Genomic DNA, 16,492 nt, shown 5'->3' with positions numbered 1-16,492 from the left:
GCCTCACTTTACCAATGTGCTTGCTAAAGAAATTGTTTTTTTGTTTGTTTTCCGAAAACGTTCAAATATGACTTAGGCAACAATGCTATTAGGCTAACGTTATATGTGTTAAGCACCTTATTAATGGTGAATATGTGTTCCCCAATCTTATACGTTACCAAAATTGATGCCAGAAACAAATATTCCCGTTTGACTATTTGTCTATATACCCGATTTTTGGTATTTTTTGAGTCATTATGACGGCATAAACAGCTTTAAGTGTAGTTTATTTGTCCGCCATTTTACTACCATTATATTCATAGAATTCCCAGTTTTTACCACACATTTTTAAACGCTCTGTACCCTTCCCCACTCAGTTACTCTCGTCCCCAACTGTCAGTGTTGCCTTCATACTCTATTCCCTAGAAAAACCTCGGAAAAGTGTATAATATCCATCACCGAGGGCACAAAACAACAGAAATCAGAGTAGAAAACTCAAGCAGACAACTCAATTATATTGATTTAAAGAGAGTGGGAAGTCAAATCCTCTCCAAAGCAACAGGTCTCCATTCATCACGTGCTGAAATTTCACAGCTACATTGAAAACCGTACGCATTTGCTTAAATCACGTAAATGTGCTGTGCAGTGACAGGAAGTAACTACAATGAGAGAGCAGAGTCCCGGCGGCGGCAGCAGATGCGTTCAACTACATTAAACAGAAGAAAAAGTGAAAATGAAACATAAACAAAAGGGAGGTTATACAAATGGGGAAGATATAAACAACGGTGACAGAGACCCCTGCACAAGAAAAGTCTCAGGGTGTAAATGTATGAATGAAAAGAAAGGGACATATGGACTGGAGTATTATTATTATAAAAATAATGGCAGTGGTGGAGGAAGCTGTGCGTACAAGCCTGTCACGTAAAAAGGCTGCAAAAGCAAAATTATACAAGATTGAAGGTAGTAATAGTATTAGCATGAGAATATACATTGCCCTGACAAAGATATTTGGTTATAGTCGCTACAGTACAAGTCTGTGGGGGCAGTGATTTGATCTGGGGGTAACTTCAGTTCATCAGGTCCAGGTGTTAACGCAGAAATTGACATCAGTGATGAATGACCAGGTTTTTGTGCATATTCTGAGAAGACAATGGATCTGCTTTAATTGTGGAGGAGCGTTTCAAGACTGTCAGAAAAAAACATAGTGCTTGGCATGTTAACGGCGTTTCCACGATGACTTGCATGCGTGACGTCATGTTTGCGTGACTCCCAATTGTTAAAACAAGTCTCTAAAGTAACGCTAAACTTTAAAAACAGAGGCACACATAAGCAGTACACAGGTACGCTAGTTATTTGTAGCGCAGCTCTTTTAGTTTAATAAACAAACCGCTCCAGTTCGACTGTAGGCGCGCTAAAGGAGCTAACGGAGCTAACGGAGCTAACATGATAGAACAAAATGGGGCTGAATAATTTGGGGGAAATATGTATTTGCCATTTTCTGACAGATAAGGAAATGTCTATTCTCTAGTCTCAGTTCAAAAGACTAGATTATATAGATTATATAATCTATATGGTGTAATAGATTATATGATGATAATGCTAGTCCCAAAACACAGGGATGAAAATGTAGTTAAAACTACTCCCTTTATTGTTTCTGTTTATTATCTATTTCCAGTAACTGTTGTCTATTTTCAGCTTTATGTACCAAATAGTCAAAACTCATCAAATGCATATGAGCATTACTTACATGCTAATAAAAGCAAGGCTAATGTTACGTTACATAAACTGCTGGTTGTGACGCAAACCTATAACAGTACATTATTAACTTGTCGACGTCAAACAAATGCGTAATGAATACGCACATAAATACGAACAGTACTAAGTCCGCCCACTCGGTAAACGGAGATGATTCAGCTGTTTTTTGTCCCCGAGCTCACATTGACGCACGATATGAATATTATTTTGTTTTTCTTGGTGCGGTTAATCATCCTACTATTTGTCATTTTTCATAACTCTGGGTGACACCTCGCATTCTTCCACGCGGCACAGATGCCGGGGCAGGAAATTTGCAGGAAGGCAACGATAACAAACACGGAGGTCAGCGACACAGACGCAGGTGTAATCATTTCCAAACAGGCGACGGACGAGCTTGTCCTTAAATAAACCTTTTTTTTTCTGTGTCTGTCGTGTGGATGACACAGACCAGGAAGACTGAAAAACAGAGTCTCAAACAAACCCCAAACTAAGACACAGAGGCACAACACAAAGAGACAAAGAGAAACAGCAGCCACTGTTAGCACTAACATGTGCACAGACATCACAGTTCCCCCCCCTAAGGTATGAAGTAAAACAAGGATATGAAACGGCCTCCATCAGGATATGAGATTCTGGTCATATTGCACAAACAGTGGGCAGACGTTTGCCCAGTTGTTATGGAAACGCTGGATTTTTTTCTTTCTTTCATATACTTTCAAATGTTTGGATACAATAAACTCTATTCACATTTTTGGATATTGCATTTTTTAATCGAGATGGAGATTTTCATTCCTTCACAAATCCGTCTTCTGTTTGGCGAGGAGACCAAAAAGCAAGTCCGTGCCTCTGACTCACGGGAAATTAATATAACATGATGTAAAATGTTGTGCTTACATAGCTGTAGACTGAGCCTCATTGGATAGTGTGACCATAAATTTGGTAACCTCACCTCGTGTGAAACCAGAGATCCAACACGGTCGTTTATTCTCGCACTTTTAATTGTCTAAAGAGTCTTGAATCAGGCCGCATTGAAAGAAACAAGAGTCACTAATTACAATATTGATATTTCCTTTCTTTTTTTTTTACTACCCATTCAGGCTCCCGTCTACACCGATCTGTAACAGCATTTGTTTCCTTGCCAGACAGAAAACACACACACACACACACACAACCTGCCGTGCCATAAAGTGATTTTCCTTTGTGCTGTAAAACAGCCAAACACACGCTCTAACACAATTAACACACCGAGTGGAGTGGGGCTGCCTTTTCCTCAGCCGCCTCATTCATTTACAGAAAATGACAACAAATCAATGAAGCAATCTCTTCTCCATTTTGTCCGTTTTATCTCATCATTTTAAAGGAAACTTGGTTCTCTTTCTGTGATGACATCCTAAAAAAAACATCAAATTACCATACAAACTGAGGCCGCCATGTCAGTTACACTGTAAAAAAATGCATCAATATTAGTTAGCATAAGCCACAATGAGTTAATGATGATGACATTAGACCAGTGAGGGCTGTTGATTTGTTGCACTGGAATCAGCGAGGGTGAGTTTTCCTTCTCCACTATAATACGAGCATAATGATCAGAAAACGCATGTAAACTCAACACTTATGAGAAGTGAAATTACTGCTGCAAATTTAATGCTTAGATGATGAAGAGACAATAGTTTCACATGTTCTTCTTTAAACGTGTACAGTGTGCGGCTTCTGTTCTCCCCCCTAAAAGTCATGGAAGACAAAAACAAACCGCCACCCACTCAGGTGTGTATTTATACCGTTTGGTTTTTGGCCGCTCGCTGTTGTTCAGACAGAATATTCCGTTCCGTTAACGCTCAGATGGAGTGCGCCGTTACGACAGGCGGCGTCTTAATAATGACCTTAATGACCAATTAGGTGTGAACAATAAATAGCTTTCACTTAGAAACTGCAATTTGAATAAAAGACCTTCAATACAAAGCCTCTCAGCCTCGCAATAAAATACAAAGTAGTTTATGTTTTAATGGAATTTCTTGTGGTAATGCTTTGTTGTGTTTTAAATCTACAACATATCAACTATTGGACTGAAGCTCGACTTAAAAACCACGAGAAATCAAATCACATTGAGAATAGCTGGCAGAATTGTCCATAAAATGATCAACACTTATCATTTTAAGCTATTTTGATCATTTTTACAGTTAATGTATTCGTTATGTCCATAAAATGTCAGAAAATCTTAAAAAATGTCTTGTTTTATTCACAAAACAAAGATAGTAAGTGCAAAGTTAATTCTTTATCAGAATCATTACTGATTAATTTTGTCATCATTAACCAACCGAAAATGTATTGATTTAACTAGAGCTGCAACTAACGATTATTTTCATAATCGATGAATGGTTTGGTCCATAAAATGTCCGCAAAGCTAACAAAATGTTGATCAGTGTTTGTCAAACCCAGAAATGACGATGTTCTTGAATGTCTTTGTTTTGTCCACAAACCAAGATGATTCCGTTTTAATGATTTCTTTGTTATGTGGAGCAAAGAAACAAAGAAAATCATCACATTTAAGAAGCTAAAACAAGCAGAAATCTTGTTTTAATCATGAAAAAAGCTTCAAAACCGTTGACGATTAATTTAGCAATCGATGAATTGTTTCAGCTCTAAATTGAACACACATTCTGTCGTACTGCGATTTAAAAAAACACCGTCTGCCTCACACCTGCTGCCTCCTCCAGCTCACTGCAGATAAAACTCTGCACTCAACCTTTCAGCTCACACATTACAATCCCATATTTAATGAATCGTAAAATAGACAACATCAGCACATATTTTCTGACCCGTACGTTCCGCCCAATCTCGCCAATTACACTTCAACACCCGAGATTCAAAACACGACCCCGATGATTCACTGTGCACCTGAAAGGAAGCATTGTGCAGAAAAAACTTCAGGCCCGAGAGGCAGAGGGGGGAGATTTCTTGCGGCGACTTCTTGATTTCCTGGCGACCTTAATTGGCCAGAAAAAAAAAAAACGACTCTTGAAAGCGACGCCTCCCACGTACAATTAAGTATCCTCTACAGAACTGCAGCCTCACGCGGTGCGCGGGATGACTAATCTGACAATGTGGGCAAAACACAGAGACGGGAGATCGGGAGTCAAACAACTCACAAGAGCACCTTTGGCATTTACTCTACGAGAGAACGGGAGAGACAACGCGGCGCTTCAGCACACTCCAGCTTCGCTAATGGCATGAGAAAAAAAAAGTACAACACAGGGTTACCTGCTCAAAATGACACAGGGGGCTACGTATATTATAAAAATGACTCATTTAATCACATAATATGGTGGATCTATCATGGCACAGCATTAACCCAACTATAGGTCATTTTATAGCTTATCATCTTTTATTGTTTTGATACTTGTGGCTACGTTACTGCCAAATTGGGCATCAACGATTATTCAATGAATTCAATGAACAAAATGAATCGGCAACTATATATGGTAACGCTTTCTTTTACAGTCCCCTAATTACCAGGTATTTACCTGGTAAATTCATGGTAACACCAAAGTGTTACTAGGTAATTACCAATGGTAATAAGAAAGTAAATACAGTGAAACTGTTGCCAAAATACTGGGCATTTACCTGGTAACTATATAGTTAATTATAGCGTGTTATTACTGCTGTTAATAAGAAGGTATGTACAGCTAAACTATGGCAAAACTATGGTAAATGTAAGTGTATTATTGGGTTATAAACTGGTAATAAGCAGGTACCTAATTACTAGCTATTTACCCAAGGGGTAATCTAACAAACCTAACCCTAAAAATGTGTGTAATTACATGGAAACAAGCTTGGCTTTCTTTTACAGTACAGTTTTACTTTACTTACCGAGTACATTACCGTGCATTACCCAGTATTTTGGCAACGGTTTCACTGTATTTACTTATCTTATTACCCTTGGTAATTACCTAGCAACACTTTAGTGTTACCATGAATTTACCAGCTAAATACCAGGTAATTAGGGGACTGTAAAAGAAAGCGTTACCCTATAGGTATATATATTATTATTATTATTATTCATAATTAAAACAAAATGGGAATATATTCTGGTTTCTTTGCTCCGTATAACAAAGAAATCATTAAAACTGAATAATTTCGGTTTGAGGACAAAACAAGACATTTCAGAACATATTATAATTTCCAGGTTTGGATCAAAATTTTTCAACATTTTCTGACATTTTACAGACAAAACAATCGAGAGATTAATCAATTTATATATATATTTATATATTATATAGTCATATATATGGTTATGTATTAAAATATGGACTTGTGTTCCTCTGACGTGACTAAAACAACCTGTGTAAAATAAATAGTAGCACTCTTTACCTTATGGACATAAAGTGTCGCCACTGAAACTCATCACAAACAAAAGGTTTTTCATCCCCCTGACCAAAATCATTGTGCTTTCTATAATATAATATGCTTTCATTGTGAGTTTAAATTATATCATCATATAGTATATGGCAAATATGACAATTGTATTTGAACAAACTGGTATTTAAAGGGTTAATGTTTTGTTTTTTTTCAATGTTTGTTTTTGTTAATAATCAGGTTTGATGTTGCTTCAACCAACTGAAAGAGTAAAAAAGTATATACAGTATGTATATCATGTTTAATTGCAGTTATGAAGGAGTGCACATTTTTGGCACATAAGGTGCTGAATGTAAAATTTTTTTTGATATTATTTATAATTTTTTTTTTTAATAATTTAATAATAATTTTTAAATGTTGACTTTTTTGACCAGATTTCAATTAAATGCTGACAACAAATATATTGACTTTTTTTAACGCACATTTAGCGATGGTTGTGTGAAGATGACCGGTTCCATAAACATCACACACCAACACCACAGTAAACCTATACATCTGGCCAATATAATGTTATTACATAAACTGGATTTTAACATAACAGACAGTTAAAAATGTAAGATGCATTTAATTTCATTTCAGTAATAAACTCCTTCACCTCAGCAGTTTAAATAAGGCCATCTTAAACACATAGAACTGAATTTCATACTAGAATTGCTGATGCAACACTGCATCATCCTTTCAGCTCTATCTCCACTTTCACAGGTGGATGTAGACACAGTTTATAGAGTGAAGGACTCCACGACCTGCAGCAGCAGCAGTGTGTTATGAAACGTACTCGTCATGATAACAAGAGAGAGAGAGAGAGAGAGCGACCGGGTGAGAGGAAAACAAAGAGAAGTGAAATTTGTACTTTTTTATATATCAAGGTGTTTTCAACGTGCCTGTAATGAAAGGGCCAAGATCAGAACTGCAACACAGCCTGAGTCAGAGTCGAGTTCTTTTATTATTTTGCCTCTAAATATACTCTGCGTCCGTCCACACAGAACAGAGATTTATAAAGACACGACGATAGCAAGTGGAACATAATGTGCGTAAAACTAGACGTATTATATGCTGTGTGTATTATACAAAAAGAGTTGGTCAACAATCGAAATAAAAATAAATAAAATAAATGATTCTTGAGTTAATTATAGTAAATACAACTAAGCATTTTTTGTGAAACAAAAGAATTTACCTGACAACTATCCACCTATTGTTGGTTCAATCATATTTTGAAAGAGTGTAACATTATTTCAATTTAACAGAAAACATACAACGCATAAATCTCTATATTAGTGAAGCTTTAAAAACATAATTTGATATAAATATGCTTGAAAAACAACTCACAATTGATCAGAATACATATGAATCAATCTTCTGTTGATATTATATGTGTATATATATATATATATATATATATATAGATGTATTGAAAAATGTATATATATATACATTTGCCAGTTTAACAGCAAAGATACACAGCATTAGTGAAGCTGGGGGAAATCTAATTAGATGCCTGAAAAACACACAATTGGTCTATTATCAGTATAAACATCTATCTAATATGAATATGGGTAAAAAGCCAATCTTTTTTAATTAACACTGAATTAAAAATGTAGAATTCTTTAGTGAAGTGAAGTTTGGTATGAACACATACCAAATAGCACAGCCACTAAACTCTTTATTTACAAAAACACGAGAGCTGCTTGTGACTACTGTGTTTTAGAAGTCACAAACAAAGTCCTTAAAAAGAAAAGAGATGAATGTGGTGTGAAGGTCTGAGCACAGAGGGAACATTCAGGGGAATCTTGTTAAGTTTAACATCATCAAAGAAGAAAAGCGGCTCATTAAAACTTAACTATTATAGAAAATAAGGTAGAACATCTTCAGAAAGTGAAAGATTTGACAGAGATTTTTGTTTATTTTCAAATGAGGTGATAATTAAAACTGAATTCTGGCTTTAACTAATGATTAATTTCACCATTTATTAATCCGTTGATTATTTTCTCAATTATTCAATTAATTGTTTGATCCCTAAAAATCTCTATTGTTTCAGATTTAAATTAAAAAAAAAAAAATCTTTAACATGTTGCAAATCTGAAAATCTGCTTAATAAACATATGCTTAAAGGCATTTAAATGTTAAAGTTAAGTGTTGGTGCCAATATTTTCACTTTTACTGCAACTTAATATCGGGTCCAAATATCGGTTATCGGCCTCCTTGACGACTAATAACCGGTATTGGCCTTGAAAAAAACATATCGGTCTATCTCTACCTAAAATGTCATAAATTGTTGAAAACAGATTTTTTTTTCTCAAAACGCAAAATTGGAGAAAACATTCACATTTTAAAAATCCTAGAGCTTGTTTTAATCATTTAAACTCAAATCAGGCATCAAAATAGTTCAATTAGTTCAACTAATTAGTTTAGTAGTGAGTTAATAATTGATTTATCGTTGTAGCCCTCTCTCTGTTTGCTGAGAAATTCTTGCAATTGATTCACTGGAGGCTGAAACTGTTATTTTGATGACAGAAAGTACTATTTTTATGACGGTATTAAACATACTGTAAAAGCGAGACATCTGTATCAACATCAGCTTATTGCTATTTCAAACATCATTAATGTCTAATGTCTAAAGAGTTTAACCGAGGACAGATTTGGTGGCCAAAGTATTCCATAACTTGAATAGTTTCCACAACCTCACAGCGTCTCGAGCTGCCACCTCAGTAACGAGACAGTGTTTTGTGTTTACTTCTGTTTACAACACACATTTGTTTATAGGTCAGAAGCCGGCAAAGTCGTTTTTCCTCCTCCTAAAACCTCGACAGCAGCGAGCGACTCCTTAACAAGTGCCAGAAATCTAAAACCGCAGCAACGCAGACGACATTTACTCGTCTGTCTTATTTAACTCGACGTGAGACGCGAGAGCTAAAGGTGACGGCGGCCGCCATCGAGCCCTTTTCTTTTCCCCCTAAGAATCAATAAATCTTGAGCGAAGCTCTAATAAGACACACGGAGCTCTCTCACGTTTCCCTCCTCTGGGGGAAAAAAAAAAGAAATGTCAACACACAGGCCGCCAAACGCTGACCACCGAGGCTGAAATGAGCAAACAACAAGGCCCGTGTCCGACAGCAGTGTCCAGACCAGAGCAATTAAAGTCCCTGAAGCCTGCAGACATTCCCTTTTAGCTAATTAGACACTGAGAGACAACTTTAGAAAAGTACAATCACACTAAGTGGAGTATTTGACACTGGCGAGCGCAATTTACGTCAAAACGAACACATGAAGGAGTTACGATTATCCGTATTGCCTTAGAAATCTGCTCCGTTTCCTCAACAGCCACTCATCTGTTGACTCAGCTCGTTCCTCAACACCTGAAGAGGGCCAGTGTCAAGTGTGAGATGAGCTGAAAGACCAGTGTTTTTTGTTGTTTGGAATAAAAAAAAGGGGCGCTCAATTCGAGTCGGCTGAGTCGCAGAAAAGCGGCTGTCGAAAACACAACGGGAACCTTTCACGTCCGCCTCTCCCTTACCTGCCGACTCGAGCAGGACGTGGTAATCTGTTCCCCTCTGAGCGGGCGTGTCATCGTCGGGCTCCTGTCGCTCCGACGCCTGATAACGATCCCAGTTTGACTCCAGCTTCCTCCTGGAGAAAGACCCCCCCCTCTTCTTCTCCTCCTCCTCGTCCTCCTCCCCGGCGCTGTCTCCGTCACGTTGATCCTGGAAGGGAACATGACACGGAGACACCAAAATCATTTTATTAAAATTTCATGTCGGGCTACACAGCAGGCGCCGTCACACCAAATTTCACTCAACGTTCGTTTCCCCGTGTGGAACAACAAAGAGCTGATGCGGTGGGTTTGTTTCAGGTTACCAGCTGTTTCTGTATCCGACTGAATCTCATCCAATTTACACACCATTTTAAAGAGACTTTTCCTTTTCTTTATACTTTAAATTGTTTTTGGATTGTAGCCACTTTGCCTTAGAGCAAAGAAAAAAACAGGTTTTGTGACCCACTCTGACCGACGGCCTGTCTGCATGGGGTTTTGCATGTCCTACCCATGTTCTCCAGTTTCCTCTCAAAGTCCAAAAACATACACAGGTTAGAAAACTGCTACAGTCTGTTATCAACTTCCTCTTGGCAGCGTCTCTATATTTTACGGCAAACCCTCAATATTCTCGTCCTATCGCCAAGACATTTCTGAGAGGAGCACTGAGGCTTTTTAGGTCCAGTACCATTCAATATTTCTGACATTGCATAGCATTGTTTAATTTTTCTCTGGGGACAAATCATGGGCATTATGACAAAAATAGTGTAATGAGAAGTTACCTGAGAAGATCTCCTTTTACTCTTCTTCGGCATGGTTGTTAGATTTATACAAACTAAATACTAAATCACTGGCTCTTGAGTTTGATTAAAGGTTCAGTAATGAGTGCTCAATGCCATTTACCTTTAATCTGCACTCTCTATTCATTTCTTATGGGATTAAAAATTGTCTGTAACACTTTGATCTAGAGCTGAAACGATTAATCGATTAATCGATTATTAATCGATTACTAAATTAATCGCCAACTATTTTGATAATCGATAATCGGTTCGAAGCTTTTTTCATGATTAAAACAAGATTTCTGATTGTTTTAGCTTCTTAAATGTGAATATTTTCTTCATTTCTTTGCTCCACATAACAAATAAATCATTAAAACTGAATCATTTTGGTTTGTGGACAAAACAAGAAATTCAAAAACATCATAATTTCCACACACTAAACACTAATCAACGTTTTTTAACATTTTGACATTTTATGGACCAACCGATTAATCGATTAATCGAGAAAATAATCGACAGATTAATCGATTACGAAAATAATCGTTAGTTGCAGCTCTACTTTGATCTTCGGTCCAGTCATGACCGGTGGTAGAAAGGTGTCAGAAATATCTCAAAAACTATAAAAGTCCGAAAAATGAAGCAAGCATGTCCTGAACAAGCCAAACATTTCTGATGTATAAGTTGTAAAAATGTTGGAGATGGCAACCAAAACTGGCAACAGATGATATTACAATGACTCAGCATTTCTGACTGAGAAAGAGATGGAATGCTGAGACGACTAAAGAAACCGGGAAAACAATAGCTAGGATGCCTGGGAATCGCTGACTCAGCAGTAAAACTCAACAACTAATAAAACTACAAACAATGTAGGACACAGCAACCAAACATGTACAAAACATGATGACATTATAATGACTCAGCATTCCCATTCAAGAAATAGATGTTAACGCTGACTCACCATTCCAAAAATACCAAAGAAACATTACTCAGCAACTGCCACCGACAGATTGCCCTAAAAACTCTACCACAGATGCTCCACCACCTCATGAAATCTGGTATAGCTGCATAAAAACTTGGCTTTTGCAATTAAAAAATGTCCTATTTTTAAAATATATACATATACATATATACTATATGTTAATCCGAGTTTATGAGGAGGAAATCCTTCGACAGGAACAAAATGGAACTCCAACATTACCATTAATGGTGCTCCATGAACTACGAGTTAGAGAGCAGGTTCTATCACCTAGCACTCACTTACTGACTAAAGCCTAACATGGGGGTCAAGGTGAAAGGCATGTTACACGGAAAAAACTGAAGCCATTTAACTTGTCTGAGTCACAGATTTCAGTGCGTGTTGTCAGATCACTGCACAAAGCTCCTCATTATGTTGTCATGGAAACGTGGAGCAGGAGTTGTGCGACAAAAGCCATGGGTTTTATTTTTATTATTTTTTTTTCGTGGTGCTTTGTCAAAACTTATGAAAAAAAAAGCAAAACAGTATCATCAAAGACCGCGTGGTAGCCATGGATGCACCAAAGGAGATGTTTATGATTGCAATCAAGGAGCCCCTATGAACCAAAGAGTGCTTTTTATGATTGCAATCACAGAGCCCCTATTGTTTCCCTTTTCTAATTCTGTTGTTAGCATGGCAGGAGGAGATCGACTGACTGAACAACAGCCCAGTGGAAATTAAGATGAACCCTCTAGTGCCACATCCGAGGCCTGTAGTGTATGATGACAATGTCAAAGTGCTGCATGAGATCACTACGACACTCCACTGCGGTTTCAATATGTGCAATTTAACACTTGAAGTAGACAAATGTATCTGACAGCTGATTAACCACAACAACCATATTCTGTTGATGATGACTTTTTAATTATTTGGGCAGAAAATGACCATGTTTATGTAAATTTACACATTTCTAGTCTCAAAAAGTATGTTTTTCTAAACGACAAAACATATGTATGTATGTATATAAATGTAAATCTGGACATTTAAAATAAAAAAAATAATAATAATTCATAGAAAAGCATCTTTCTACTATGCAACACTCCTGGTCCCATGGGAGCCACTGTCCTCCATGTTTTAGATGTTTCCCTGCACAAACACAACTGATTGGAAAACATGGAGGACAGTGGCTCCCCAGGACCAGGAGTGAGAAGCCCTGATGTAAATAATGGCAGAATTCCATTATATGTATAAAGAAAAAAAACAAGAAAAGAAAAACAGTCATATTCAGGTGATTACTTTTTATTTATTTGGGGTAGATTATGACCTTGTCTATGTAAATTTACACATTTCTAGTCTCAAAATAATGCTGCAAAGTCAGTTTTTCCAAACGATAAAACATATGTATGTATCTATATCTGGCAATTTAAAAAGAAAAGTAAAAATAATAATTCATAGAAAATCATTTTTCTACTTGACATTATGCACATCTGATACTATACATCAGGGTTTCTCACTCCTGGTCCCGTGGGAGCCACCGTCCTCCATGTTTTAGATGTTTCCCTGCTCAAACACAGCTGATTGGAAAACATGGAGGACAGTGGCTCCCCAGGACCAGGAGTGAGAAACCCTGATGTAAATAATGGCAGAATTCCATTATATGCATCATGCTAGTCCGTAGTGTAATAAACGCCACAATTCTAGGGCAAAATGATTAAATGAATATAATTAACAACTTAAGCACTGAAACTAACTTCAGAGGATGCACTGCGACTTTGTAAAACACATATATCATAGACATTTGCATAATTTTGGCAGGGACTTTAGTCCACGAAGCATAAATGTGAATATTTCTAAGTTTTTCGCAGCAGTGCTTGGCAGAGTCTGCGCTCCCTGCAGAGTATTTCAGTGCTAATAAGCTGCTGAAAATTACTCTAAAGTGACAGCTAATTAAGCCGAATTAAAGTGGATGACGAACTAAGTTTAAAATTATATTATGAGGACGTGTGTGTTTTCACAGCGAGGAGGAGAAACTTTAACATTTAACAAAGTTTTTAATGTAGTTTGGCAGAGCAGGTGAACGGGAGCTCAATCACGCTAATGTGTCTCTCACCCGGTACTGGAACGCCGCTGCCTGGTCGCCTCCCCCGCCGCGTCCACGACCGCGGTAGTGGTCCCTCTTGCCTCGGCCACGGTGGTGACCTCCTCGGCCTCTTCCCCGGTGGTCACCGCCACCTCCACCACCTCCACCGCCTCCACCGCCGTCACCGTCGTGGCCGCCCCGGCCGCCGCCGCCTCTTCTCCAAACGCCTCCTCTGCCTCGGCTCACTTTTCCCTCCATTGCTGTCACTGACACAGCCGGTTAGTTTACCATGAGGGACCGCGGTGTTACAGTCAATGCTGTCCGACGACGATAAATAGCATTCGAAAGGTTCCGGGTTACAGTTGGACCAAGTTATTATGCAGTCTGCGTTTATTATTTTAACAAACATATTTCAGATCTGCGTGTCCATATAATAATAATGATGATGACAATAATAATACTACATGTAGAACATTAATTATATTTAAAAATAATGATAATGATGATGATAATAATAATAATAATACATGTAGAATTCATTATATTAATAAGAAATATTTGTTTTCCATCCCTAAAATATGTTTATAAATAAATATACATATTTTATTATTTTCAACAGATAAACAAAATTTAAATCCTATTTAACACCTTAAATGTTATTATTATCTGGTTGTCAATGGAAATAAAATTCTACTTTGATGAAAAAAATAAAATGAATTCTAAAGCCATCATTATAATGAAAAAACCTGTATCAGAAGTGATGTTGTGGGACACAATGTTCACAAAAGACAACAACAACGATGGTGATTGTGTGCCTTTGTGTCTCATGACTGTTTTATCTTTTAATTTCAGCTGATCATACCACACAGAGGCAGACAGTGGGATTCTTCACACTCACCCGACATCACTAATCATGGAGAACAGCACCTTTGGCAACTCGTCACACGTCCACGCTGCTCCTCACAGCCTGTGGGAGGCCATCGCCATCGCGACTGTGTCGGCCATCGTCAGTTTGATCACCATCGTCGGGAACGTGCTGGTGATGCTGTCTTTCAAGGTCAACAGCCAGCTGAAGACTGTGAACAACTACTACCTCCTGAGTTTGGCGTTCGCCGACCTCATCATAGGAGTGCTGTCCATGAACTTGTACACCACGTACATCCTGATGGGCTACTGGTCCTTGGGGAACCTGGCGTGCGACCTGTGGCTCGCGGTGGATTACGTCGCCAGCAACGCTTCGGTTATGAACTTGCTCGTCATCAGCTTCGACAGGTACTTCTCCATCACGAGGCCGCTGACCTACAGGGCAAAGAGGACTCCAAAGAGAGCTGCCATCATGATAGGCCTCGCATGGCTGGTGTCTTTTGTCCTCTGGGCGCCGCCCATCCTGTGCTGGCAGTACTTTGTCGGGGAGAGAAAAGTTCCCGCAGACCAGTGCCAAATCCAGTTTTTAACCGAGCCTGTGATCACATTCGGGACGGCTATTGCTGCTTTCTACATCCCCGTCTCCGTCATGACGATCCTGTACTGCAGGATCTACAAGGAGACACAAAAACGGACCAAAGATCTGGCCGAGCTGCAAGGGCTCGCGACGGAACACATTCCAGAGGGGACGAAACCCCAGAAGACCGTTATCCACTCTTGCTTTCACTTCACCAGAGAGAGGAGAGACCGGAGTCAGGCCTCCTGGTCCTCGTCGAACCAAAGCAACGCCACAAAGACGACCACGAGGTCGGACGAGGCGTGGGTGAAAGCAGACCAGATCACGTCCTTCAACAGCTACACCTCGTCCGAGGAGGAGGAGCATCACGTTTCCTTAGAGACCCCGCAAGGCTCCTTCAAGGAGCAGAGCGGCGGTCAGAGCAAGAACGGACAGGTGACCGATTTCACAGAAGACCAGTATTTTTCTTCTCCTCAGAAGAAGACCAGCAAAAAGTTCATCTCTTACAAGTTCAGACCTGGCTCAAAGGGGAACAACGGCAACCCGGTATCCGCAGCTCCCTGCCCGCCACACACGGAGCAGCCGGCCAAGAACGCCTCGCCGTCCGCCTCCTCCACCACCTCCAAACCCATAGACCCCACCTTGAAGAGCCAGATCACCAAGAGGAAGAGGATGGTGCTGGTGAAGGAGAAGAAGGCGGCGCAGACGCTCAGCGCCATCCTCCTGGCCTTCATCCTCACGTGGACGCCGTACAACATCATGGTGCTCATCTCCACGTTCTGCACCAAGTGCATCCCGACGTCGCTGTGGCACCTGGGCTACTGGCTGTGCTACGTCAACAGCACCATCAACCCCATGTGCTACGCCCTGTGCAACAAAACCTTCCAGAAGACCTTCAGGATGCTGCTGCTCTGCCAGTGGAGGAGGAGGAGGAGAGGCGAGGACAAGCTGTACTGGTGTGGACAAAACCAGAACGTGAACAATAAAATGACTTGATGTGGTTTTCCCCCCCGACACATTTTAATCCGACCTTTTGCCAACGCGTAGATCTTCTCGACGTCTCCCGTCGTTGGTGGTCGTCTTCAGCATGACGTGCTGCATGCGATTTCTGTGTTAGATGTACATGGTTGGTGGAAAATGTTCTGAGCCTGATGCAGCACTTTGAAACTGCCCGATGAAGGTTCTTGCAATTGAGTTCAGATTTCATTTTTTTCGACGGTCGCTTCAGTCGGCGTCTGTTAGCCTGACGACGAAAAGGACAAAAACGGAATATAGTCTCACTGGTCACTTTATTAGGTACACCTATTCAACTGCTCGTTAATGCAATTATCTAAATCAAACAATCACATGGCAGCAACTTAATGCATGTAGACATAATGAAGTTTAGACTAGGAGTGCACGATATTGGACTTTTTGCCCACATATCAAGCGTGCTTGGGCCGATAACAGATACCGATATACGTGCGATATTTTCTGAGCGTGACTGCAAAAAGTAACAATATTTTCCATACTCGCATCACAGCAGATGGGGATATAAATAATAGTGCTGGGCACGCTAACGCGT

At 39.3% G+C, this 16,492-nt stretch overlaps 2 protein-coding genes across 2 annotated transcripts in view; one reads left to right on the top strand and one right to left on the bottom strand.

Moving 5' to 3' along the window:
• The window catches only part of aven (apoptosis, caspase activation inhibitor), a gene marked incomplete at its 5' end in the record, with an annotated part of 39,840 nt that extends 26,095 nt beyond the window's left edge, over positions 1-13,745 (bottom strand). The window contains 2 exons of the mRNA XM_083898807.1: positions 9,659-9,845; positions 13,518-13,745. Of these exons, the coding sequence (XP_083754933.1) occupies positions 9,659-9,845; positions 13,518-13,745 (415 nt within the window). The remainder of the gene's footprint in view (positions 1-9,658; positions 9,846-13,517) is intronic.
• A 655-nt stretch (positions 13,746-14,400) lies between these two features.
• On the top strand, positions 14,401-15,924 carry chrm5b (cholinergic receptor, muscarinic 5b; the record flags this gene model as incomplete). Its single annotated transcript, XM_083899113.1, has 1 exon — positions 14,401-15,924. The coding sequence occupies one exon, from the start codon at positions 14,401-14,403 to the stop codon at positions 15,922-15,924; it is 1,524 nt and encodes a 507-aa protein (XP_083755239.1).
• Positions 15,925-16,492: the final 568 nt, after the last annotated feature.

The sequence above is a fragment of the Microchirus variegatus genome (assembly GCF_963457635.1).
Source record: "Microchirus variegatus genome assembly, chromosome: 12".
Taxonomy (NCBI): Eukaryota; Metazoa; Chordata; class Actinopteri; order Pleuronectiformes; family Soleidae; genus Microchirus; species Microchirus variegatus.
Note: the sequence above shows the minus strand (reverse complement) of the source record. Positions and strands in the feature narration are given on the sequence as shown.